General features: G+C 38.0%; 1 protein-coding gene across 1 annotated transcript in view; it reads right to left on the minus strand.

Moving 5' to 3' along the window:
• LOC126291430 (uncharacterized) overlaps window positions 1-26146 on the minus strand; it is a 127350-nt gene that overhangs the window by 71578 nt on the left and 29626 nt on the right. The window contains exons 6-9 of the mRNA XM_049984945.1: window positions 23992-24150; window positions 17292-17414; window positions 6823-6903; window positions 6640-6738 (exon numbers count right to left, since the gene is read on the minus strand). Coding sequence (XP_049840902.1) covers window positions 6640-6738; window positions 6823-6903; window positions 17292-17414; window positions 23992-24150 — 462 coding nt within the window. The remainder of the gene's footprint in view (window positions 1-6639; window positions 6739-6822; window positions 6904-17291; window positions 17415-23991; window positions 24151-26146) is intronic.

Here is a 26146-nt window from a genome sequence, read left to right on the forward strand (position 1 = left end):
AGCTCTCTACAACCTCTGGTTCTTTCAGTTTATCCAGGTCCCACCTCCTCAAATTCCCACCTTTTTGCAGTTTCTTTAGTTTTAATCTACATATACGCTATAAAATATTATAAAAATTGCTATTTGAGTAAATAAACATAGTGTGCATTCGAGAATAAAACTTAAAATTCAATAACAGTTAATGACCAGTAATTGTATACAAGTGAAAATAACATTTGATATCCTTTCATATTTAACTGTGACATTTCCACATCATTACACTCTCACCATGAATAATATATCTCTATTTGCTTACTACAATTTTTTTCTTTCATTTTAATTTCCTCTGCTTATTTTTTTGATGAATAAATAATTTTGCAGTCCCCAGTGTTGATGTCTAGCATTGTTTTTCATGTAATCATCAGTTACAGTTACCTGTTTCTCCAGAACATGCCAGCTTTTCATGCATCTATATGCTTTTGTACAGGCAATGATAATACCAACCACAATATTACAAAGTAAATGTTACACTTCGTGGGTTTACAAACAGATGTTTCTTCTTCAAGCCTATATTGTTTCAATGGCTTAGTACTCCAAAAGTCTTACATATTTCTACTGTAAATATACAAAAATACTCTGCAAACCATTGTGAAGTGAATGTTAGAGAGTACTTTTTCTGCTAATCTCTCAAGTGTATGTCATATTTTTGCCATACCACTTACCAACACACTTGGAGACATTCTTTTTATTCACATTTTGACCTAGCTTGCTTTCTTATATCTGTTATGTGATACTTTCAATAATGTCCATCAATGGTCATAGAAGTGTATACATCGCACAAAAAGTATCACTTTTTTGAAACCCAGTAATTATCTCCCATTGTGAGGCGTAAGTTTGAAATTTGGCTCAAAGGTACCTACAGCCTTCCTCTGTAATGATGCAAAAGCATGGCACCCTGTGATGGCACCCTTGGTCCTGGTGATGCTTCAAATGGCAAGATACCGAAACATGTGAAAGAAATGTGACAGCTTAGAAGCCCAGGTGAGGTGTGTGATGAGTTAATGATGACACACTGGTATCAGTTTTCAACACAATTCCGCCCAATGCCATTGTGACCCTGCCACATTATGTCACACAATGATAAGGTTGCCACAGACTCCTTTATCCACATTTAAGTCCTTTTCTGACACCTCTGCGATGGAAGGCAGCATTGAAATCACACACATTCTCATGGGTAACTGAGAAAACATTTTAGACACACCACTACTCAGAGTCAACATGAAAAGCTCTAATGAGGGGGTATAAAGGGTGGAGGTGACAATAAATGGTGTCAATGAACCCACCTCTTGCCTTGGGACCAATTTTGCAGTTGATGTTCTTGACAATGTTTGACACTACTGATAGCCACCCAGAACCATCCAACCCTACTTTATGGACTGTGTGGGACTGCAGCCCCACTGAACATGATCTGACTCCTTTAGAATGTTGTGTGAATGGAATATTTGCTCTGGTATGCAGGGAGGAACTACTTGGAACTGTTTAAAACCATTTGACAAAATTTGAACATGATCCAAAGCCATAAAGGGTGTTTATGCTCTTTCACCCCTGTTGTTTCATGCCTTTCTGTGATGTGGTCACAGATGAGTGCAACACTGACATGTGCATGAATAAAATGGCAAAGAGTCCCTCTTAGAGCCCACCTCCCTTGGCTTGGCAACACCCTCAGTGCTGCCCACTCACCATTGTTGAGCTTGTTAGAAATACACCTGTCATAGACTTTGACACCCAGTGTATGTGTGTGTGTGTGTGTGTGTGTGTGTGTGTGTGTGTGTGTGTGTGTGTGTGTTGGGACTTATGGGTGCTAAACGTCGAGGTCATCAGCGCCCTGACACACATTAAAAGGAACGAAGGAACGAATGTAGACAGACCTAATAAAACTGAAACAGAGACACAAAGAAAGCAGGAAGAGAAGGAAAATGCTACATAAAAAAAGTAGAACGCTGACACCCATTCAGTTGAGTGGTGCCTCATGGCTGCTCTAGCTCTTGAGCACTAGCATCTAATGGGTGTACCACATTTCACACTGGTTCAGCACATTGATGTTGCAGTCTCCAGTTCAAAACCCAGATTTATGGAGCTCTCCATGGTAGTCTATCTTTTAGAAGCCTCTTCATCTCTCCATAACTACTGCAAACCATGACCATTTTAACCTGCTTACTGTATTAGTGTCTTTGTCTCTCTCTGCCATTTTTATCTCCCATGCTTCCTTCCATTAACAGATTAACTACTGCTTGAAGTCTTAGGAAGTTTCTTGTCAACCTGTCCCTTCATTTAGCCAGGCTGTGCCATATATTTCATTTCTCCCAGTTTCATGCACTACTTCCTCATTACCAATCTGATATACCAACTTAATCTTTGTTTTAGCACTGTGTTTCATAGCATAGACACTACTAATCCAGGCTGGAAATGAGGAAATCTTTTGAGATAAGTGACTCTGAGAAAGGGTAGATTATTAATATTATGCAGAGCTCATAAATTTGTATCTCAAAAACAGCAAAGTTGGTTAGTTCACAGGCTACTGTAGTGAGCATCTACAAAATGAGGTAGAAAGACAGTGAAAATAACACTAGATGCTACATGGTTGGATGTTCATGACTCTTCACAAAACATGGGGTTAGAAGGCTTGTGTTATCTGTACAGTAGGATAGGTGGTGATTTGTGGCATCTCTGCTGAAAGAGACTACAGCTGACGCATGCACAAGTGTTGCAGAGCACATCGTTTATTGTATTTTGTTGAACACGGAGCTCCACAGCACACCACCCCTGGGTATTCACATGTTGACCCAGTGAGATCAAATGCAAATGGTTCAAATGTCTCTAAGCACTATGGGACTTAACATCTGAGGTCATCAGTCCCCTAGACTTAGAACTACTTAAAGCTAACTAACCTAAAGACATCACACACATCCGTGCCCAAGGCAGGTTTCGAACCTGTGTTCGTAGCAGCTGCACGGTTCCGGACTATAGCGCCTAGAACCGTGCGGCCACAGCAGCCGGCCCTAATGACATCATCAATTATGATTGCAGTGGGCACAGGACCATTGGTAGTCAACTGTTGTTTAGTGGAAATATGTTGGCTCTTCACGTGAATGTCATTTTTGCTACATCAGGTCGATAAACATCTCCACAAAAAGCGTCATTGAGGTAAACGCCAGGTCAAAACTTGCAATGATGCTATGGGAGACATTGTCCTGCACTTACAAGGGACCTGTGGTAGGAATAGAAGACATGCTGCCAGCTATGAACCACCTTTATGCTTGATGTCTTCCCCGACAGTGGTGTCATCTTTCAGCAGTATAACTGCCCATGTCTCTGAGCCAGAATCACACTACAGTGGTTTGTGGAGCATTATATTGAACTCACACTGATGACTCAGAAACAAAATTTTCCTGGTGTAAATCCTATGGATCGCACTTGGGTCAATGTTGGCTGCCATCACCACATACACAAATGAGCGGCCCATTATTTAACATTAACAAATTTCTATTTTTCAGAAACACTTTTCTTGCTATTGCCATCCTGCATTTTGTATCATCTTTACCTTGACCATCATCAGTCATTGTACTGCCCAAGTAGCAAAACTCATCTACTATCTTTAGTGTCTCTCTTCCTACTTTGACATTGTTACATGTACAATAGCTTACTTACTAATCATTATTCATCATGTGAGCGCAGCACAGTTAACAGCTAATACATCAAGGAAAATAATTCGTTTTTAAAAATATAATGTAACTGGATAGATAAAGAAATCTACTCACTAAGCAGTGACAGAATAACACATACATTATGTGTGCAAGCTTTCAGAGACAGTGAATCCTTCTTGTGGCAGAGGGGATGAAGAGGAAGGAAGAGAAGTGAAGAATAAGGACTGAGGTATAGAAAAAGAGACACAGTTCAGAAAAGTCAACCCGAACCCCAGGTCAGGGGAGACTTACCAGGCAGGAAACAAGAAAAGACTGATCATTGGGGACTGCACCGGATGAAAATTGTAAACCTGGGAGGTTATAGGTGAAAGATAGAATAATGTGTAAGCAGAGATTACTGCTGAAACATTGTGCAGCAGTTAATAAAATCAAAAAGCTAAGTACACTGAATGTGAAAGAGATGGGAGGAGAATAGTGACAAAATAGACAGTTCAGGAAATGAAAGATGTAAAAAACTAAAAGGGAGTGAAGAAAGGAGTATTTACTGTCAGGGAAAGCTGAGACTGAATAAATTAACATAAATTTCCGTATTTACTCAAATGTAAGCAACACTTTTTTCCAGTTTTTCCAGTTTTTGTAATCTAAAAAACTGTGTGAGGCTTAGAATTGATTGCAAAGGAAGCGGAAGTTCTAAAAAATGATGGTAGGTGCCGCCACAACTAACTTCTGCCATCTAATATATGTAGCACTACACAGGCATGCTTTGCAGGCACAATGATAAATACTGGCACCAAAACCTATGTGTCAGAAAATAAATTAAAAGAAAAGGTACAAGAATGCAAACATTATGCCATGTATTATTTCGTGTTTGCTGCTATCTCATTTAAATCCTGTTTGCCTGGTAAACTACATAACTAGAGCAAGACAACAGCAAACGTGGAGGGAATATACATATAATGTCATGTTTATATTCATATTATTCTTATGCTGAATAGTGACACCGTCAGAAATGAAGTATGAATCTAAGATGACTCTAATTTCCATGCAGAATGTAATGTACTAAAGATGTGTCTGCAAAGATTTTCAAATGGAGAAAATTTTTCGCTAAACTCTCATTCGGAACAAATTCTATCATACACATTCTATTATTTGGTTCTTGTTGATCATTATCAATGAAAGCAGCAGTGTAAGTAACAACAAATAGCAGACTCTTGCCGTTGTTTCGGTTATGAGACAGTTCCTCTCTTTTTTTTTTTTTTTTTTTTTTTTTTTAATTGTAAGCCGTGTAGCGTACACAAAAGCAAGCCATGACACGAGCAGTGACAGGTCATAAACACTCATTATCAGAATGTGACAAACAATGCATGACACAGTACAATAATGCATTTTCAGCTTAGAATGATGTAAACACCTATAACAAAGAGAATGTCACTTACCATATCAAAGCAAAATAAGCAATTCATTCAAACCAGACAAAGCACATGAAAAAGGAAGGGTACCTGAAAAAATACGGACAGAGCTCCTGACACACAGCAATGGCTACCTGGTAAAGCTTAACTGCTAAGCTTATGACTCAAACCAAACTGCTGTAACTGTATCTTCATCCATTCGACCTAAATTGTGTCTTATGTAACAATGGACCAACTTTGTTTCTATTTGGAGGGGCACTCTAAAACTTTTCTCTCCTCTTGAATTTCAAGTCTCAAATTTCAGGTGTGGCTTAGATTTGAGAATTTTTTTTCTTGATTTCTAGTCTCATTTTTCAGGTGCAGCTTAGATTCGAGTGTGGCTTAGATTCAAGTAAATATGGTAAGGCCAGGTGGGTGGCAATTACCAAGGACATATAGCATCACTTTTCACCTGTGCAGTTCTGAGTAACTGATGTCTGGGGAAAGAATCCAGATTGCATGTACACTGATATGGGCACCAAAATGATGACTGTCATGCTGTAGTGCATGCTCTGCAACAGGACATTGTGTAAACACTACTCAGCCTTTTAACACCAGCTTGACTGCCATCAACTTATTGGTCTAGATGAATGGGTGTATGGCAGAGGGCATATACTGGCAATACACACTATCCTGTTGCAGAGCATGCACAACAACACGACAGTCATGCCTGCTTCATCACATTTGTCTTCTGGGCTCTTCCCCAAGAACTCCGTAGGTGGGAAATGTTATGATATGTTCTTGGGTCTTACCACCTATGTGCCCTTAATTTGTGTTAATTTTTTCTGTCTCAGTATTTCCTTTCAGAAGCTATTCTTTTCTTTATTCCCTTTTTAATTTTCTATATCTTTAATTTTGCTGATCTATCCATTTACCCCTGTCCACCCACCCTCCTCCACCACCAATATCACAAAAAATGCTTTTAGCTTTCTGCTCTTATTAACTCACACCCAATGTTTTCGCAGTAATCTCTGTCTTGCATATTACCTATCTTCCACCTTTAAGATCTCAAGTTTTCAAATCTTGTCTGGTGAAGTTACCAACAATCAGTCTTTCCTTCTCATCCCGTCCCATAAGTCTCCCCTGACCTGAGGTGCTGGATGACTTTTCCAAACTCTACCCCTTTTCCTAAACCTCATCAGCCCTTTCCTTCACCCTTCATCCTTCCCCTTCAACCATTCTGCCACAAGAATGAGCCACTGGCTCCGAAAGCTTCCATATATAATATCTTTTATATGTGTGTTCTACTGCCGCCACTTGGTGAGTGGATTTTTTATCTAATCAGTTATATTATAATGAAAATATATTACATTCCCAAGTAACAGCTAGTTTTATGGTATTTGTGACAACTAAGCAGTACAGATCAGTAGGAACCAATACATCACAAGTCTGAGAAAGAGATGAAAATGAAAGGGGGAATTGAGCATAAACTGCTGGATACTGAATAGGAAGAAGAAGTAGGTGGAGAAGGAATACTATTAAGAGTAACTAACAGTGAAATAACTTACGATCTTCGTGTGACGTGGAACAAAAGGGCTTCTGTACTTTTTGTGCCGGCCTAGCTGTTGCTCCTGGACTACTCTTGCAGCTGCTTCATCAACAAGCCTCTATCAAATCAAAATATTATGAGTCTGGTAAAGACAACACTGTTATAAACACCAAATTCAAGTGAAACAGAAAACAATACCTACATTTACTTCATTTGCAATCTGAACCTTGCTTCTCTGGATTATTTCAGGCCGTGATAAGTGTGCTCCATCTCCATATGTCTGCTATAACAAATGCAGTCTTTAGAACTGTATTACAAATTCTTGCTCAGCAACAGTAATAAACAAAAATCACTGATTTTAAAATTTCCCAAAAAAAGAATGCACTAATTACTGTATGAGTATCAAATTTGGTAGCATTAATGTCAATGCAGAATCAATTCAACTGAAATACTTTTAACGTGCTGCTATTGTACATCATACCATTACATACTGGTACCATTATTGCTATAAAAGGGGTTCAATACAGCACCCATCAGTGTCCAAAAGAGTCTGAAAGTACATGATTGCATTCTGAACAGCAGAATGAAGCATGTCCATAGATGTGCTGGCTACCTCTGCTGTGATTCAGATCAGAACATGTGTGGATGTCCCCCTGGTAAACCCTGTCCTTCAGATAGCTCCACAACCAGAAATCACAGGGAGTGAGATCAGTTGATTGTGCTGGCCAAGCATATGGAAACAACTGGCTGACAATTTGATTGTTTCCAAATATGTTTTGGAGAAGCAGTTAAACTTCATGAGCAATATGCAATGTGGCCCCATCTTGCACGAAAACTGTCGAGTTCAATGAGTCCCATGCCTATAAGGTAGCTACGACACGCTGGCAAAGCTTATCGCAGTGATGCTGGCCAGTCACACTGCACGTCTTTGGTCCTTAAATGCCAACCTGTTCAAAAAAGAATGGGCCACTGATGAACATAGCTGTGAAGCCACATCATACAGTGACATGTTCAGCGTACAGAGGAACTTCATGCCCAGTGACTGGAGGTGAAGATCCACAGACTTGGAAATTCTGTGTGTTCACCTCCCCTGCCAGAGAAAAATGAGCTTTGTCTGTCCATAGGATGGTCCAGAGCCAGCTCTCATCAACTTCAATTCTTGCGAGAAAGCGGAGAGTGAAGTCATTGTGCATCCTGTGGTGCAACCTGCTGTACGATATGGATCTTGTACAGATAGCATTTGAGAATTGTTCGAAGTATCTTCTGCACAGTGGACCACGGGATGCTCAACTGTTGTGACAGAAAACGTGCACTGCCCGATGATTGGGAATTGCACATAGTACTGTCTACCACAACAACAGCAATTTCATCAACCACCTGTGGTGCAACTAGTCGTCTGTCTCTAGCTGGAGCAATGTCCAGTTCTCCAGTTGATTCAGAATTCTTCATCATACTCCACACAGCAGGTGAAGAAAGTGGACCCTTCCATAATCCTTGCAGCTGGCTATATTCTAAAATTGTAGCTGCAGCATTACTGTTGTTTTGATAATAGAGCTTCACCAGAAATGCTCTGTTCCTTTTGTCCAAGCTCATGTTGACATATCAACAAGTGCACTGTGACTTGTCAGGTGTGTGAGACTATGAATCATGATGACTGATCATGGCACCTGGTGACCACAGTTGGAACTGGATTGTGATGCTGTGACACATGGAAATCTTGCACCACATACTCTGGAAATTAATGCTACAAAGTTTGTTACTCATATGGTAATTAGTTTCCATGTTATAAGATATTAAATATGGAAAGTTTAATTATAACCTCCTGGTACTTATAAATTTACATCTACATTAATACTTCACAAGCCATCAGATGGTAAGTGGTGATTTGTGGTTAACTGATCCACCCTTCCTTGTTCCACTTGTGAATGGCACATGGGAAGAATGATTGTCACTAAGCCTCTGTATTTCTCAAATTTCCTTGTCTTGGTCATTTCATGAGATGTATATGGAAGGAAATAATATTTTTTTCATCCTTTCCAGAAAGTGCCCTATCAAAATTTCAATAGTAAAACTCTCCATGATGCATAATACCTCTCTTGTAACATCTGCAGCTGTAGATTGTTGAGGACCTCTGTAACACTCTCACACTCACCAAACACTCCCATGACAAAACACACCACTTTTTCTTAGGTCTTCTCTCTCTCTTTTATTTGTACTACCTGGTAAGGGTCCCTAATCATCAAACAGTACTATGCCAGAGCCCACTCCATTCATTGATACTGTCTTCTGCAAATCACATCCTCTGTGAACAATCTTAAAAAGCTTCTGATGCTTTCTACTAATTGTTTATATACATTGTAAACAGTAATGGTCATGTCACACTTACTTAGGGACTTGATGGCTTTATGAACAGATATTTCTACTTCAAGCCATGTTGTTTCAATGGTTTGTTAATGAGAAAAATGCCAAGCTGCATCATGGCTTGGAATCAACATTACATTGTAAGGACCCCTATAACAGGCTGGGTTATGTCAGTTCACTGTTCAGATGAAGGCAAGAGCATACTAGCTCCAACAGTAGGTCGCTGTTAACACAAACATTCTAGCTGTTAATAGTGTTACCTTAAGAGAGATTAATTAAAATTATGAGTACTAAAATTATGCAAAATATAAATAAGCCTGTGAAACTTGTGCCACGGATGAAAAAATTTGCACTGTAAAAAAGCCTTATATGAAAAGTGCAAGGTGGTATCTAAAAGCTCCTGAACTTCATTTATTAGAATTATTATGTTACACACCATCAGCTTCAAATAAGTGCTCTTGAGAGTGAATACACTGATACAAACATTTCTTTCTCTTTTGAAATGCATTCTGGAATTTTACAAGGTGTACAACTTTGCTTCCACCGTTTTTGCCTCAACATTTGAGGCTTTAATGAAATAAACTGGTTACACATGTATCATTCAAAGTATTTTCCACTGTTGGCCACTACTTTCTCCCATATTTTGGGCACTGTATGAATCCTGTGTTGAAAAAATTGTTCATCTTTTGAAGCGATCCACATATCGATCCAATTTGTAACTTCTTCATGAGATCGGAAGTGTTGGTCAGCCACACCATAAGCCATTGATCCAAACAGGTGATAATCAGAGGGAGAAATGTCTGGAGAATTCGGTGGGTGGCGTAGGACATCCCCTTTTAATGTTTCGAAGTACGTTTTGGCCTCTTTTGCAATGTGGGGTCGAGCATTGTCGTGCTTCAAAATCACTTTATCATGCCTCTCGCTGTATTGTGGCCATTTGTCTTTTAATGCTCTGCTCAAACACATTGATTGCATTCGACAATGAGCACTTGTGATTGTTTCACATGTTTTTAACACCTCATAGTACACGACCCTCAGCTGGTCCCACCAAATGCAGAGCATGACCTTGGAGCCGTCGATATTCGGTTTGTCCGTCAACGTGGAAGCATGGCCGAGATATCCCAATGATTTTTTGCATTTAGGGTTATCATAATGAACTCATTTTTCGTCCCTGGTCACAATGTGATGCAGAAATCCCTTCCATTTTTGCCTCTGAAGCAACTGTTCATAAACACACAAATGCCGTTCAATGTCTCTTAGTTTCAGCTCACACGGGGTCCAAGTTCCTTCTTTCTGAATCATGCCCATAGCCTTGAGACATTTTGAAATGGCGATCTGTGTCACTCCTGCTAATTCTTCTTGAGTCTGATGCAAGTCTTCACTCAGCAATGTCTCCAGCTCTGCAGCTTCGAAAACGTTCTCTCTTCCACCACTGTGCTGGTCTATAAGGCTAAAATCACCATTCTTGTAGGGTTGAAACCACTCGTGACATGTTCTGTCACTAATAGCACCCTTGCCCCATGTACTTGAGAACATTCCATGAGACTCATCTGCTGTTTTCTTCATACTGAAACAAAACAGTAACACCTCCCATAAATGATGAGAATTACGCTCGTAAAGTGACATTTTCAATCAAGGACAGCATTATGATGCAGACACAAATTGATTAATGTTTGAATGAAGTTATGTTGACCAAGGTCCAATCTAACTGCCTGATGTCTGCAATCTGTTTCTTTTGACTGCTACCTACCGTTTTCACCACCTATCGGCAAACGACGGAAACAAAGTTGTACATCTTGTATCTTTCTAAGAGTGTTAAGTAGCCTCTGATTCCACTTAAATCTCTGCCATTGTAACAGGTCTTCGTTCCTTCAACCTTATTATAATGTTCAGGAAGAGGAAAGAGTCATACAAGTTAGATATGCTGAGTGTGGTTGGTGGATGATAATTGACATCTTGCTTTTAGTAAAAAATTCCTGAGAAGTGTAGGCCCTGTGAAGTCATGTACCATCATGCTGAAGTACCCTTCCTTTCTTACATCACTTCTGTGGATATTTTCTTCTTACGTCCTCCCTCAAACCTAAAATATCATTACAGCATGCTTTATGGACTGCCTGAACAGGAGGAATGCAATACATAGAAACTACTCCACCAATATAAAGTAAAAACACACCAAGAACAGCTCACTCTTCACTTATCACACTTTTTTTCCAATGAGATGAAGAATAACCCTTTCTTTGCAATGATTGCTTCTTAGTTTTCAGGTCACAGTAATAAACCCAGCCTTCATCACTGGTGACAATCTTTAAAAGAAAGTATCCATCCTGAAGCTGTCGTTTAAGTTGCTGAACAGTTGCAACACAAACTGCACCACTATACATCTAATCTTTAATTCTTCTGCCCAACTTACTCTCAAGGTATTGCAGTGGCCTTTGATTATCTGCCCTTAACCTTGAAGAATCTGGTCTATTACTTCCTGAACATTTTCTGCCGTGCCACCAGTTGATGGCCAACTGTAATGATCATAGTCACCATGATCATCATCATGTCCACCCAGTTACGAAACTTTTGTACCAGATCTAAGTCTGTGTCTCTCTGATTTAATGTATTGACTCCAAAAGCTTACTTTAAAATTTTGCAGTAGTTTCTCCCAGTTTAAAACTAAAATTTTTACTGGCACACTGCTCTTTAATGTCAGCATCCACAAAACCACAACCTCTTGGGAAAAAAAATGGAAATATACTAACCAACAACTAACCAGCCATTCAACTCACAATGGCCTGTCATGTTTGAATGTATGTAGGTATCTAGTGGTATTGCAAAGCAATCAAATCAATTTCACACATAGTTCAAATTTTTGGAACTTTAGGATACCACATCATAAGAGGCAATGGAATGATATGACAATGTCCCAAATTACTAGTTTTCTGATTTATTTATAATTACTACTTCAATACATTGTTCAAGATTTATAAACTAAAAATTAATGCATCAATTTATTTGTTGGTCATGGCAAAAGTAGCTCAGGAGTGCAAACTTTATTGGAGTGTCAAGTGTTATAAGTTGGAATGTGAATTAGAATGACACAGAAACCAAAGTTTTTAATTGGGCATGAGTAACTCTGTTCCACCATATGTTAACAGATCCCAGGCAAATAAAATATGGGAGATAATAAGATACTAATTTCATGCTTGTTAAGTTGTGTGTAAAACTTCAGTGAGCTACTTTGTAATTAAAATACAAATGGTGCTAAGCAAAATTCGAGTTTAAGTTTGTGTTAACATTGAAGTTATTAGAGACAGGGCATAAACTCATATTGGGCAAGCTTGGAAGAGAAAACCAGCTACACTCCTTTTCAATGAAAAATTTGGCATCCATTTTGAGCAATTTGGGGAATTCATTTAAAATCTTAATAATTTGTGGCAGGAGAGGGATTTGAACCCTGCTTTTCTTGAATGTTGTTCATCAATTGAGCAACACCATGATAAAGCACAATCAGAAATATCAGTAATTTCACACTTCTTGTAAGAGAAATATGTCAACTCCTTTAATTACTCCAGCTCTGCTGATCTGCACATTTTGCTTAATAATGTTTTTACAGATTTTTTATTAATAACTGTGCTTCTACATATCCCCATTGGCTTCTCTTATCCACTGGGTGGTTTTCACAGAGCTAATGAACGTTTCTGTCTGAGGACATTAATTTAACTAGTTGTGAAATTTCTATAAACAAAGAAAACGTCTCTATTATGAAAAGGGTGGACTGCTACTCACCATAATAATGATACACTGAGCTGCAGACAGGCATGACAAATTGACTGGTACACATATGAGCTTTTGGCCAAAGCCCTCTTCAGAATAGAAAAGAATTGCACACCAGTAACCCACAGCACCTGCATTTCAACAACTGCCATCCCTTCCACAACAAAAACAAATCCTGTGCCATATTCCCACAGACTACCAGTCTTCTCAACATACTCCAAGAACCAGCTGTAGCTGAGAAGGAGGAGGACTTGAAAAAAGATGATACCTTATCTCAAACAAACAAAAAACAAACCGTTTTACCAAAATCTGACTGAGTAAACATAGCAGCTGTTTATAGACTGTAACAGTGTAATATTTTGTTTATAAAATAGTGGTAAATTAATACGAAATGTAACTTTTTAAACTTTGTAAAAGGAATTTATTTATAAATAAAACTTGTAAGAACACAGAAACATGCTTGATTTTGTCTTTGTTCTTTAACTAGTTTGTTTGCTAACACAGCACTTCTGTGTTCCTAACTGACTTTTCATAATAATATAGTTATTATAGAAAAACTGTAAACAGTAGTTTTCAGATTTTTATAATAGTAAAATTATTATTATTATACTTCCACACCCCTTTATGAACAGATATAAGTGGTAGACTTATCCCAGTTTTTATGTTAGAAAGGTTGGCACATAGCCCTGTTCTTGTTTTGTTCCAGCAAAAATTTTTGTTGTTGTTGTTAAAGGTTTTACAGTAACTTTACTCTACAAAAATGTTTGTCGATTACCTGTCTTCTTTTGTTTAGGCTATAAAAAACTAAGGAAATCAAAAAGGAATGCTTTATGGAAGTTTTTTGCGACTTCCTCAAAGTAGCAGTTGTGGCACTTACCACGAATTTTATGATTAGCCAACAACTATGGTGACACATAAGTTGATTCTAAGTTTCACAGTGATTTGAAGAGTATACAGGGTGTTTCAAACCTTTTGGGTCAAATTGAAAGAGGTGACAGTGGGAGCACAGCTGACTATAATGAAGAGGGCACCAATGGTTTGAAATATAGAAGTACATATTTATTGTTTTATGGGCATACAAAGCATACACCACATAATGACAACATAGATCATAATAATTTTTCAAAGCAATGACTGCCAGTCTCAATGTGTGTATTGCAACAGTTGTATGCAGTTCTGCCACATTCTCTTGAAGATCCCACATTTCTGTTGTACACTGGAGGAGAGACTGGGTGATAAACCAAGATTGGAAATTGATTACCAAACAGATGTACTGTACACAACTTAGCTCATATCACTTGTGTCGTACAATCACCAAATGCATCGTACTGGTTCATTAACATGTGCTGCATGCATACCTCTATACATGGTGTCAGTTGTGCATTCCATCAGACAGCTTGTGATGTGTCCATGATCAGGTGGATTACTGTGTACAGTGGATGGTGAGTACTGAAAGATGAAACGTTACTTGCCATGAGAGTTGGCAGACATGCATTTAATGTATGGTGTGACAGAATGCAGTGCCTGTAAAGCAGCATGAATGTACACAGAATGCTTTTCCAACAGGTGTCATCCTAACTGGAAGAAGTTTATCTCCATAGGTACCAACATCTGAGAAATGGAGTTGTTCACACCACAGAGAGACGGCCAAGTTTCTCACCAAAGATGTGTCTGAACATCAGACTTTGAGGAAGTGGTACTTGATTGTGTGGCTGACTGCCCAGTAATAAGCACCCATCAATTTACCCATGAAATGAACACTTTAAGGAAGAATACAGCATGGAGAGTACTGGTAGAACAGGTACTACATCCCTATCATAAAAAACGTGTGCAAGCACCAGGACCAACAAGGTTTGAGTCCCACATTCACTAATGTCAATGGATTATCTGCTATAGTGCCAAACTTTTTGTAGTTTGTATTATTCATGAATGAGGCCTGATTCACCTATGATGGTGTTATCAACAGCCACAATAACCATGTCTGGAGAGATGACAGTTCCCACACCAACCACATCAGTTACCACCAGAAATGTTTCTCTGTCAATGTATGGGTGGCCGTTGTCCAAGATCATGTAACAGAACTTCATTTTCTGCCTCCCCATCTGACTGGTCCATGTTACTTGGTGCTTCCACAATATATGCTGCCATGGTTCTCAGAGACTGTACCCCTTGTTGTCCATGAAAGGATATAGCCTCTATATGACTGTGCACCAGATGTTAATATTTTGGACGACTTGAACAATATGTACCCTTTTCACTGGACTGGACAGGGAGGTCTTGACCATGGCCAGCGTAATCATCAGATTTCACACCTCTGAACCTTTTTATCAGGGGTTTCATCAAGACATTGCAGTATAAAAGCCCCCTAGAAATGGATAAAGGGCTGCTTGCCAGGATTCAAGCTGACTGTCTCCTGGTGCAATAGGCGTGAGTGTGTGTCGAGGTCATCAGTGCCCTGACACACATTAAAGGGAACGAATGTGGACAGACCTTATAAAACTAAAACACACACGCAAAGAAAGCAGGAAAAGAAGGGAAATGTGACATAAGAAAGTAGAACGTAAGGAAAGGGAAAACGTAGCAACAAGAATGCCACAGTAAATTGTCATTGGCTGGCCACTTACATAAAATATGGGCGAGCTTGTCACAGATTGAGCAAATTAAGATCCTGTCCCTAAAATCTTTGTAAAAACATTTCACATGGCACAGAACTTTAAAACTTTAACCACATTCGTCCGAGTGTTGCCTAAAATTGATGGCAGATCTGCTGGCATGTCAGTTGCGGCCCGCTGGTCAGAAAATAAAACGCAATCCAATAAAACATGGTGCACAGTGAACTGGACGCCACAAGCACCACACATTGGAGGGTCCTCTCACCGGAGTAGGAAGCCGTGCGTCATAGGGCTGTGGCCTATCTGAAGCCGAGTGAGGAGAACCTCGTCCCGTCGACTGGGCTCAAAGGAAGTACACCACACACACAGTGTGGGCTTGACTATATGGAGCTTATTGTCAGTCACTTCCAGCCACTCATCCTCCCACCAACGCATGACTCGTGAGCTCATCAGTGAGGTGAGTACGCTGCAGGGGTATAGCGCTCTGAGATACTTGTGCAATAGGCACCATGAATCTTGCAGGGAGTGTGGCAGAACTTCATGTGCCATTGCCATGCATGCACTGAGACTGGCAGTTGTCACTCTGAATGATTACTATGAACTACATTGTTGTTACACAGTGTACACTTAATTTCGATCCAATACTGAACATTAGATGTACAGTTATAGAGACAGCAGAGGTTTTACTCTTCAGGCTTTCTTACAATTCCTATGGAGTGAGGAAAGGATGACTGCTTGAATGCCTCTGTGGGTGATGTAATTAGTCAAATTTGTGGCCTCCACAGGACATTTGGCATCAATCTTCAAGGATCTGCCTGGTCAGGTGTTTTAGCATGCTAATATTTCCTGTTAATTCCAAACCTTTCAATAGTAACTCATGGAGTGAAGGACATGCATTTTACACTCAGGAATCCAAATGGCATTAATCTAGTGGAGAAGTCTTTGTGCTAGTACTGGATTTTGCCATTTCTTTTCCTTTCATCCAACACAACACCAGCATTTCACTCCACTGCAGTAAATAGATCAGTTTTAAATTCCTTAAAAATAAGAATAAATCAGCCCATCTGACAAATTTACAAAAGAAGATAATAGGATTCAGGACTTAAATAGTGTGAAGGAATCTGAGATGATCAAGTCAATAAATGTGGGAAATGTCACAGAGGAGTGGATGTAAAAGAAGTAGTGGTAGAAAAAACCCAAAATGGGAGTATCACTCATGGTTATCAAGGATAAAGAGTAAGTTTCTATGTGTAAAATATTATGGCACTCTGATTAGCAAGCAGTATTCGAACTGATGTGCTCTTCAAAACAAAGAGCCATAACTTCAGGTGGAAGAGGCAAGTACATGTAAACACAATAAAGACTAACATAAAATTTAACCAGTCATGTGATTTACAAGCTAAGCTGCAACCTCCTCCTTACCTCCACCCAGTCGCCACTCCCATCACGCACTGGTGCTGCTGCTCACAGTGTGGTCTCAGCTCTCTGAGACAGCAGATGTGTGTGGAAGTTGCGTTTATGTGTGTGTGTGTGTGTGTGTGTGTGTGTGTGTGTGTGTGTGTGTGTGTGTGTGTGTACTGCTGACAAATGCCTTAATGGCCAAAAGCTTTAATTATTTGAATCTTTTTATTGTGCATATCATGACTCAGCATCTCCACTACATTTCATCCTGGATTTTCCATTATTTGATTTTTTTGTACTTACTGTTACACAAGACTCTGGTATACACTTATAAATAAAACATCCTATAATCCTTTACCAAAGTTCTCTAAGAAAATGATCAAGAACAAAAGTAGTGAATCAGAACAGTTGATTAACTTTAGATTCTCTTTATGTCCTTCATTAAAAGCTTCCGACAAAGTAACAGGAGAATAATTTACAATGCATGGTCCCATTGAAAATTTCCTTATCAACTTTGATGATAATTATAACTTACATGATAAAGCTCCTCCTCTAGTGGGTCCACATTCACGGCAGTATAGCCAATGTTTCCATAGTCAGTAGGTTTTCTTTCTCCTGTAACATGCCTCACAGAATTATGTCTCTTATTTGGTGTCCTCTGTAAAGAGAAAGTCATATGTATTAATATACTAGGTAAATTTGTTTCTGAAAGAACAAAAATATAATGAAAAGTACGAGAAATGAAATATCGCTTCAGTGACAACTTAAGCAAACTAAACATGTATTAAGAAAGAAGTTTTTTAAATAAGTGCTTTTAGCTGGAGTGCTAGTCATTTACAGGTTGCTGAGACCTTCAAATTGTAAGTAAAAGTTCAATATTTGCCTGCCTGCAGATTTCGACATTCTACTGTTATTTGGCTGCAACCGAAACTGACAAAAGAATATAAATTTATTATCTAGGTAGATAGTATATGCACAGATAATGATTTTCTTAACCTGCCCATTTCATACCATATATTTCTATTCTGACTTATTATCATACAATTATGAATTAGTAAAGTATCAAAGTAATTTGAGTTTTTCACATAGTGCTACAGTTATTAATTGTTATTCTGAGATCGTTATATGCAAACTGAACAGACACGCAATTTGAGATTTCACAACCAGTTTTGGCAGTTCAATATGCCATTTTCAGGCCCCATACACACTTCAAGTATAGGCTTTCAAATGTCTCAATGTTGATATACTGGAGCCATCAGTATCTGGATACCATTAATTCATATTTCAACTGCTTTCTTTCAAGAGTTGACAACTGAGTTGTTGTCAAGTAGTCATCAAGTCTTTGAAGGAAGCTCTTGAAATATGAATTCATGACATCCAGATACTAATGGCTCCAGTAAGACAATATTGGTACATTTGAATGTCTAACATGGTGTGCACATGGGGCCTTAAGATGGCATACTGAATTGCCAAAACTAGTTGTGAAAATAAAATAACTTCTCAAATTGTACAGCTGTTTGATAATTTTTCTTATTAAATATTTGACCAGCTTCTGTCCTGGATTCACAATGGATCATTTTTGTTGCTACATCTGAATAATTGTGAAGATGTTGAAGAGCTGAACAAAAGAAGAGACCAAAATGTAGTGCTTAATTCCACTTAACTCGCTCCATGAGGTTTATTGAACCACACAATGGGGTTAACCAGACCTCTGTGATTAACTGATGAACATTTAGAAACAAAATAGACATTGAAATAGCAAATGACTGCACCTTATCATATGCAAACATCAACTCATAAAATCACAACAACCTACAAAAGCTAATAAATACTAATACAACTTGAATATCAACAATATAATTTTTCCTCACCATATAGATGAGGTGATGAGTAATACGAGGCACAACACAAAGACTGTTATGAATTTGAGATTTCAGCCAAAAGGCCTTCTCCTAAAAACAAGCACAACACACACACACACATATGACCATTACCTCAGACAGCTGAGTCTGGCGTCAGCAGCCAGAGACAGTGGTTTTGTGTGTGTGTGTGTGTGTGTGTGTGTGTGTGTGTGTGTGTGTGTGTGAATGTGTCTTGTGTTTTCTAGTTTCTACTTTAGAAGAAGGCCTTTTGGCTGGAAGCTCAAGTGTATAGCAGACATTTTCTTGTGGCTGCCAGTGAATCAACATTTCCTCTACAGTGTGATTCACGAAGATTTGCAAATATTTTAATATATTATTCTACAAGTAAAAATAACGAAAAACGTTTATATAAACAAATGTTCACAAATGTTTAGTTATGGAGTTATGGCTAACAAAAGATTTTTCCTGAAATTTAGCAACTTTACTATCATGAAGCCATCACAAAACTGCACGAGGTTAAAGTAAATCATGATTTTCATTTATTTTGTTGTTATTGGTCTGGTAAATCTAATAAAACATGTCCCAGACCTGTATCTCCAGTAGTTTTTCAGAACATCAAGAAAAGAAAAGCAAAGATTATTATACAAGTAAATTAGTTTACTTTCCATTAAGAATGTAGAAACATTTATGTCATTGTTGGCAACCATTAGTAAGTTGTTTCAGCCATTTACTAACCTTAAAACAAGTTACTTTTCTGTATTGTTCAGTGTAAGAGCATAATAACAACAGTGTATTTAAGTAAAACCACATAGTAACTGTTGTAGTTTGTAGGTTATTTATGAAATAGGGATGCCTTTCAAATTTATGACAGAGCAATGTGCCAATATGGTGTTTATTTATGGAAAATGTGATGGTAATGCTATGGTTGCAGTTAACAAATATTACATACATTATCCAACTCGGAGGATTCCAAATGCACGAACCATTAGTAGAGAATTTTGAATGTTACGGGAGACAAGTTCTCTACCTAGAGTTTGTAATCAGTATGAGTGCTTGTTACATGAAGACGATGATGAGGATATTCCCCTTCAACACTTCTGCTAGAACAAAGAGCCAGTGGCTCTGAAAGCTTGCATATTTCCTCAAGCTTTACATATCTTTATGTTTTTTCTCCTGCCACCACTTGATGAGTAGATATTTTATCTATGCAATTATACTATGTTATAAAAGAATTAATTATTTTCAAAAGTGAGAAAAATAGTTTCATGTTGTTTGCTGGGTTTGTAGCACAGAGTTGTATAGTGAAAATATCCAGCAATGAATGGAAGAGATGGAGATAACATGCTGACACCGAGGTAAGTGGATTTATAAGGGAGTGTCACTTTTAAAGTATTAATCAGCTTAAAAGATACATATTTGTATTTATTTACAGACAAGGACATTTGCTATACTGTTTGTTTTTAATAGAAAATAAATAAAAAAGTATGCACCACTTTACTTTATTCATGCTTGATGGAAGCATCTAACAAACTTACAGCCTTTCTCATACCCTAGGTTGGACCTTCGAGTACTTTAGCAATTTTCTACCAAACACCTTTCATTTGTTATGGTATTTTGTGTTGTGTGGATCTCTTGATCCCACAAGCACCTATGGTAACTACATTCTTCTGTCAACAATATTATATTCTCTTCTGAGTGCTCCACTGCTTATGCAACTCACACCAATATCAAAGTAATTCGTGTGCAAAGCAGCAAAAAAATAATCACTGTACTGTGAGCACTGAAGCCTTCTGTTTATTCACTAAAAGAGTTACACACCAGAACATGAGTGATCACCTGCAAATGCTAACCGAGCATGATCAAATGTTATCTGCTCCTGTTTGATAAGTGTTTACATGAGAGGGAAGACTCATTTGGTGGCATTTATCTGCTAGTGTTTACTCCAGTGTAGAACATGCTTTAAAGTATCTCTTATATTACGTTTTCTAAAATGGAAGAGTGTTGGCTTATTATGCATACATTCACTAATTATTTGGATATATCTTTAGAGACTAGGCACCTAAAGTAATTAAAATATTTTTTCAGAAGAAGCAAGCTGTAAAATTATTACCCAAGTAATGACTGCAAATCTTGTAAGTTTCCTCAAAGGATCTTGGAGTTCTTACATTCACTCCCCACTCCTTAATGTTTTTTGTTGCTGGTACTTAGTTTCAGCTGAACTGTGGTTTGCACAGTCACAATACAAAAACAATATGTGTTCTTTTCTATTCTGTATGAAGTTTTGCTCCTTACTGAAGGATCAGAGTGGTCTTATATACTCAGGTGAAAAAGTAATCTACGAGCTCCCAACTAACATAAAGCAAGACTCATGACCAACTCAAAAGGCAACTGAAGACATACCAAATTAGCTTCGCAAAAAGTCAAGTAGTACAATATTCTAAAGCAATTCATTGAAAAGTAAATAATTATTAAAACAGCAATAGAACAAGCTATTTAATATACTGAGGAAGCAGTGCTTTTCCCAAAGCTGAGATTTTTTCTCTAGATTACTAGATTACATTTAGCTGGTGTTTTACCTGCTGTAAGCACAAATACATAACATTGACTAGAGCAACGGAGAAGAAAACTGTAGAAAACAAATCCGTAGCTTTGAGGGGTGAAATAGTGAAGGCAGCAGAGGATCAAATAAGTAAAAAGACAGGGTCTAGTAGAAATCCTTGGATATCATAGGAGACATTGAATTTAAATGATGAAAGCAGAAAATACAAAAATTCAGCAAATGAAGAAGGAAAAAAAAAAAAAAACAAATGTCTAAAAAATGAGAGCGACAGGACATGCAAAGTGCTTAAGCAGGAATGGCTGAATGAAAAATAAGTATTTAGAAGCATATTTCATTAGGGGAGAAATAAATACTGCCTACAGGAAAATTGAAAAGGCCTTTGCAGGAAAGTGAACCAGCTGTATGAATGTCAAGATCTCAGATGGAAACCATTACTATGCAGAGAAGAGAAAGCTGAAAGGTGAAAGGTGAAAGCTGAAAGGTGGAAGGAGAAGATGGTCTATACAAGTAAGATGAACTTGAAAGCAATATTATAGAAATGGAAGAGGATGTAGATGAAGATGAGAGGGTAGATATGATACTGCAAGAAGAATCTGACAGAGCACTGAAAGACATGAGTTCAAGCAAGGCTAACAGAGTAGTTGACATTCCAGCAGAACTATGATAACATTGGGAGAGCCAAGCATGACAAAACTCTTCTATCTGGTGTGCAAGATGTATGAGACACATGAAGTATCGTTAGACTTAAGAAGAATGTCATAACTCCAATTCCAAAGAAAGCAGGTGCTGACAGGTGTTAATATTACCAAACTATCAGTTTAATAAGTAGTAGTAGAGGGGTTTTGGGCGCATGACAGCAAGGTCTTCAGCACCCATTCAGTAACTTAGTGAGACGGGTGTCAAGAAAAATCCCAGAACAGGAATATAAAATAGAACAGAAAACATGGGTAAGTCACGGTTGCTAAATACTAACACAAATTCTTTACAGAAGATTGGAAAAGAAGTCAACATTGAGGAGGAGGAGTTTGGATTTTGGAGAAATGTAGGAACATGTGAAGTGATACTGACCCTACAACTTCTTTCACAAGGTAGGTTAAAGAAAGGCAAACCTACTTTATAGCATTTGTAGACTTAGAGAAAAATTTCAATAATATTGACTGGAATACTTTCTTTGAGATTCTGAAGACAGTAGGGGTAAAATACAGGGAGTGAAAGGCTATTTACAACTTGTACAGGTGGCAGTTATAAGAGTTGAGGGGCATGAAAGGGAAGTAGTGGTTGACAAGGAAGTGAGACTGGGTTTTAGCCAATCTCCAATGTTATTCAGTCCAAACAATAAACAAGCAATAGAGGAAACCAAAGAAAAAGTTTGGACTAGAAATTATAGTTCAGCATGGAGAAATAAAAACTATGAGGTTTGGTGATGATGATGTAATTCTGTCAGAGACAGTAAAGGACTTGGAAGAGCAGTTCAACAGAATGGACAGCACCTTGAAAGGAGGATAAAAGATGAACATCAACAAAAAAGACAACAATAATGGAATGTAATAAAATTAAATCAGATCATGCTGAGAAATTAGATTGGGAAATCAGACACTTAAAGTAGTACATGAATTTTACTATTTGTGTGTGTGTGTGTGTGTGTGTGTGTGTGTGTGTGTGTGTGTGTGTGTGCGCGCGCGCGCGCGCGCTCGCGAGTATATACCTTTCCTTTTTTCCCCCTAAGGTAAGTCTTTCTGTTCCCAGGATTGGAATGACTCCTTACCCTCTCCCTTAAAACCCACATCCTTTCATCTTTCCTTTTCCTTCCCTCTTTCCTGATGAAGCAGCCACCGGTTGTGAAAGCTTGACATTTTGTGTGTGTGTGTTTGTGTGTTATTTTATTGTGCCTGTCTATCAGCGCTTTCCCGCTTGGTAAGTCTTGGAATCTTTGTTTTTAATACATCTTTGTTTTTAGATATATAAACTGTAATATCATATTGACAAGACTTCAGACTTGCCTATGAGTAGCTTGTATCACAGTAACACAAGTCACCTTAAATTCAGTTTTATTTGTGGTTCAGGAAAATTCAGAGCTCTTATGAACTATGTGTCATTCATTTTTTGTTTCAGTATATTCCACAAAGTGTTAATAAATGATTTTTGTGGTCTACATTGGGGCCTACAAAATTTACCAACAATTGTTCTTCTGTAACTTCATTTATGAATAGATCAGGAGAAACAGAAACTGCACTGGAACATTAAGGACACTTCATCCCACACTGTAATGTGGGTCACAGAGTACAGACGCAGATGTACACTCCACTCATGGACCTTCACCTGGTTCAAACATTAATCACCATACTGCAGTTCCATTCAGCTATGAGTTTGAATAGGTTTTAGATCTTCACTCTGCAGAAACCATCTAGCTGAAAATAAATTGTTAAACTCTTCTTACGCCACTGCTTAGATATCTGCACGATGCTGTGAATTAAACTCAGGCACACTCTTGGGAACATGCTTACCAATTTACAAGCTACTGGTGCCATTTATCACTTCTTCTTATGACACATAACATTTTTTTTTATTTTGTTTAAGATAAAATATTAGAAACAAAAAGAACCTGAGAATAAATGATGCCACTTACAAATATCACTATTTCAGTTTCAGAATGCAACTCGGTATGCGATGGACACTAAACTGATACACACTGCTTTGTTGTAACACAGGTAAGATAAATCCATGATAAACATTAACAATTGTAGCAATAGGTATTCTTTCAATATTGTTTCAAATGTTGATATACAAGTAGTAGTGATTGGCAGCATACATACCTTCCCAGATCCTCTGGGCTTATCAGGCCTATAAGGTGACCGTGTCTTTAGACTGTTCTGACGTTTAATAGTTGGCATAATTATTAACAATAAGATGATGATAACCAAGAACAAACTTCCTGCAGTAGCCATAGCAGTATAGCTGTATCGCTGATGAAACTGAAATGAAAAATATGAGAAACATATGTTGTGGCTGACAAAAAGGTTCTTGTAGTCTACTTTTTTGGTATTAAACTGCGTTTCATCTGTGCAAAACTCAGTATACAAAGATATTATGAGTAATTATGCTACAAATGATAAAGTACCACCTAAACTCACAAGGGCAACTGATCTACAAGTTTCTTTATTGAAGCTGAACTAGTAACTTCCAAAGAATAATAGTGTAAATTCTAAACTGCTAATAAACATTCTCCACTGTGCCAAAGATCCTTTCTTTGTATCTTGCTCCATCAGGGTGCACAGTGACTTATGTCAGCATACCAATGGCCCCCCTCCACACACCCCCTTTTATAAAACAGGGTGCCAATGGAATATTGGAGTACTGGTGCTTAAGTTGTCAGCCCACCATTGTGACAATTGGCAGGGATGTGTGTGTCATGACAGCTGCTGGTTGATTGGTGTTATCCTCCTGCATCATTTGTTGTACTGTTCTGTGCTGAAGGTTTGCTGCAGATTGTTGGAAAAATGCTGGAACTTTGTTGCCAAGATTCTTTCCCATCGAGGTAGGCAAGTTTTAATCACCCTGCCAAGACTTTCATGCCCACCATTTTGATCATTGATTAAGAGGCCCTTTTCTTTTGCCAGCACTTTGTATGGGCCAGTATACATTGCATGTAATGATTGTCCTAAGGTGTCATCTCTGAGACAGACATGTGACATTGTACCTAGAGCATTCTAGCTTTTTGTGAATGAAGGCTTTCCTTTCTCCATGCCTGAGAGGTGGAGCCATATGCAGTCACAACATGAGTATGCTCAACAGCTGTGTGAACTCAGTCATTACTTCTGTCAATCTCGGTTAAAGTATTGCTGGTACAATAAGTTCTCCTAGTGCCTGTAACTGCTCGCCCAAGAACAGATGGACCAGTGCACATTGGAGATCTTCCTCTCTGGCTGTTTTCATGATCTAAAAGCCAGTTTATATCAAAGACAATATTATTATGCTTCAGTTTCTGTGTAAACAACACTTCTGTCTTCAATTTTAATTTTTCAGATTTTACAATCAATAATTAAATCAATCTTATAAAATTACAAGAAGCTGCTATTTTTTGTATGTGTCAAAATTTGCAGCAACCTTTGTTATTAACCATTGGGCTTATAAATTTTCATGTAAATGGTTATTTCCAGAAAACGTGATATAAATTAAAATGAAAAAAACAATTTCAATTAAGACAGTCATGTTAATACTAATTTGGACTACATCCTGTTCTAGAAGATACTGGAAGCTGGGTTTGTTACACAGACTTTGGTGCCAAGCACATCAGAGTTGCTTTAGACAAGTTCAGAGTTGCTTTACAGATGAATTAGGTGGCAAAGACAGTAGATATAACAGTTACTGAGTTTTTTACATGTTATTCTCTGATTGACTATGTTCTTTGTCTACTAAAAAAGTGTTTCAAAATGTGTTTCTTAAAAAGTGTCACTGTGAAAAGTGTTTCAAAAACATATCAATAAATGAAAACTGTGTTCAAAAGTAACATAATACACCACTGACTTTTTATTTGAAAAACCATGGACAAATTATTCTAAATTTATATAGGAACAAAGAAGCCAGAACAGATTCTGGGGCCAACTTGGCAAGGTAAGTAATATTCATCTTTAAATATAATGTTTATTCCATTCAAAAATTGTTTAAAAGTTGACAATACTGGAATAGTCACTTGAACAAAGTAACTTCTGCTTCACTATATCTACGAAAAATAGCACACATCGATGCCACCTTTAGCATGCAGTGTATCCTCTCTACCACCTTATTACTGTCAGATTTATACCTGTTGTCATAAAGGTGGTTGCAACCACATAGCTGAAGGAGTTCCTGAAATAGCTATAACTTGAACTGACATCCCCAATCAGTAGTAATCGGATGAAGGAAGGCAAACCTTGAAAACCACGTAAGCAACAGTGCCTTTTCCACCATCCCTCTGTAGACATCTGGTAA

The sequence above is a fragment of the Schistocerca gregaria genome, chromosome 9 (assembly GCF_023897955.1).
Source record: "Schistocerca gregaria isolate iqSchGreg1 chromosome 9, iqSchGreg1.2, whole genome shotgun sequence".
Classification (NCBI taxonomy): domain Eukaryota; kingdom Metazoa; phylum Arthropoda; class Insecta; order Orthoptera; family Acrididae; genus Schistocerca; species Schistocerca gregaria.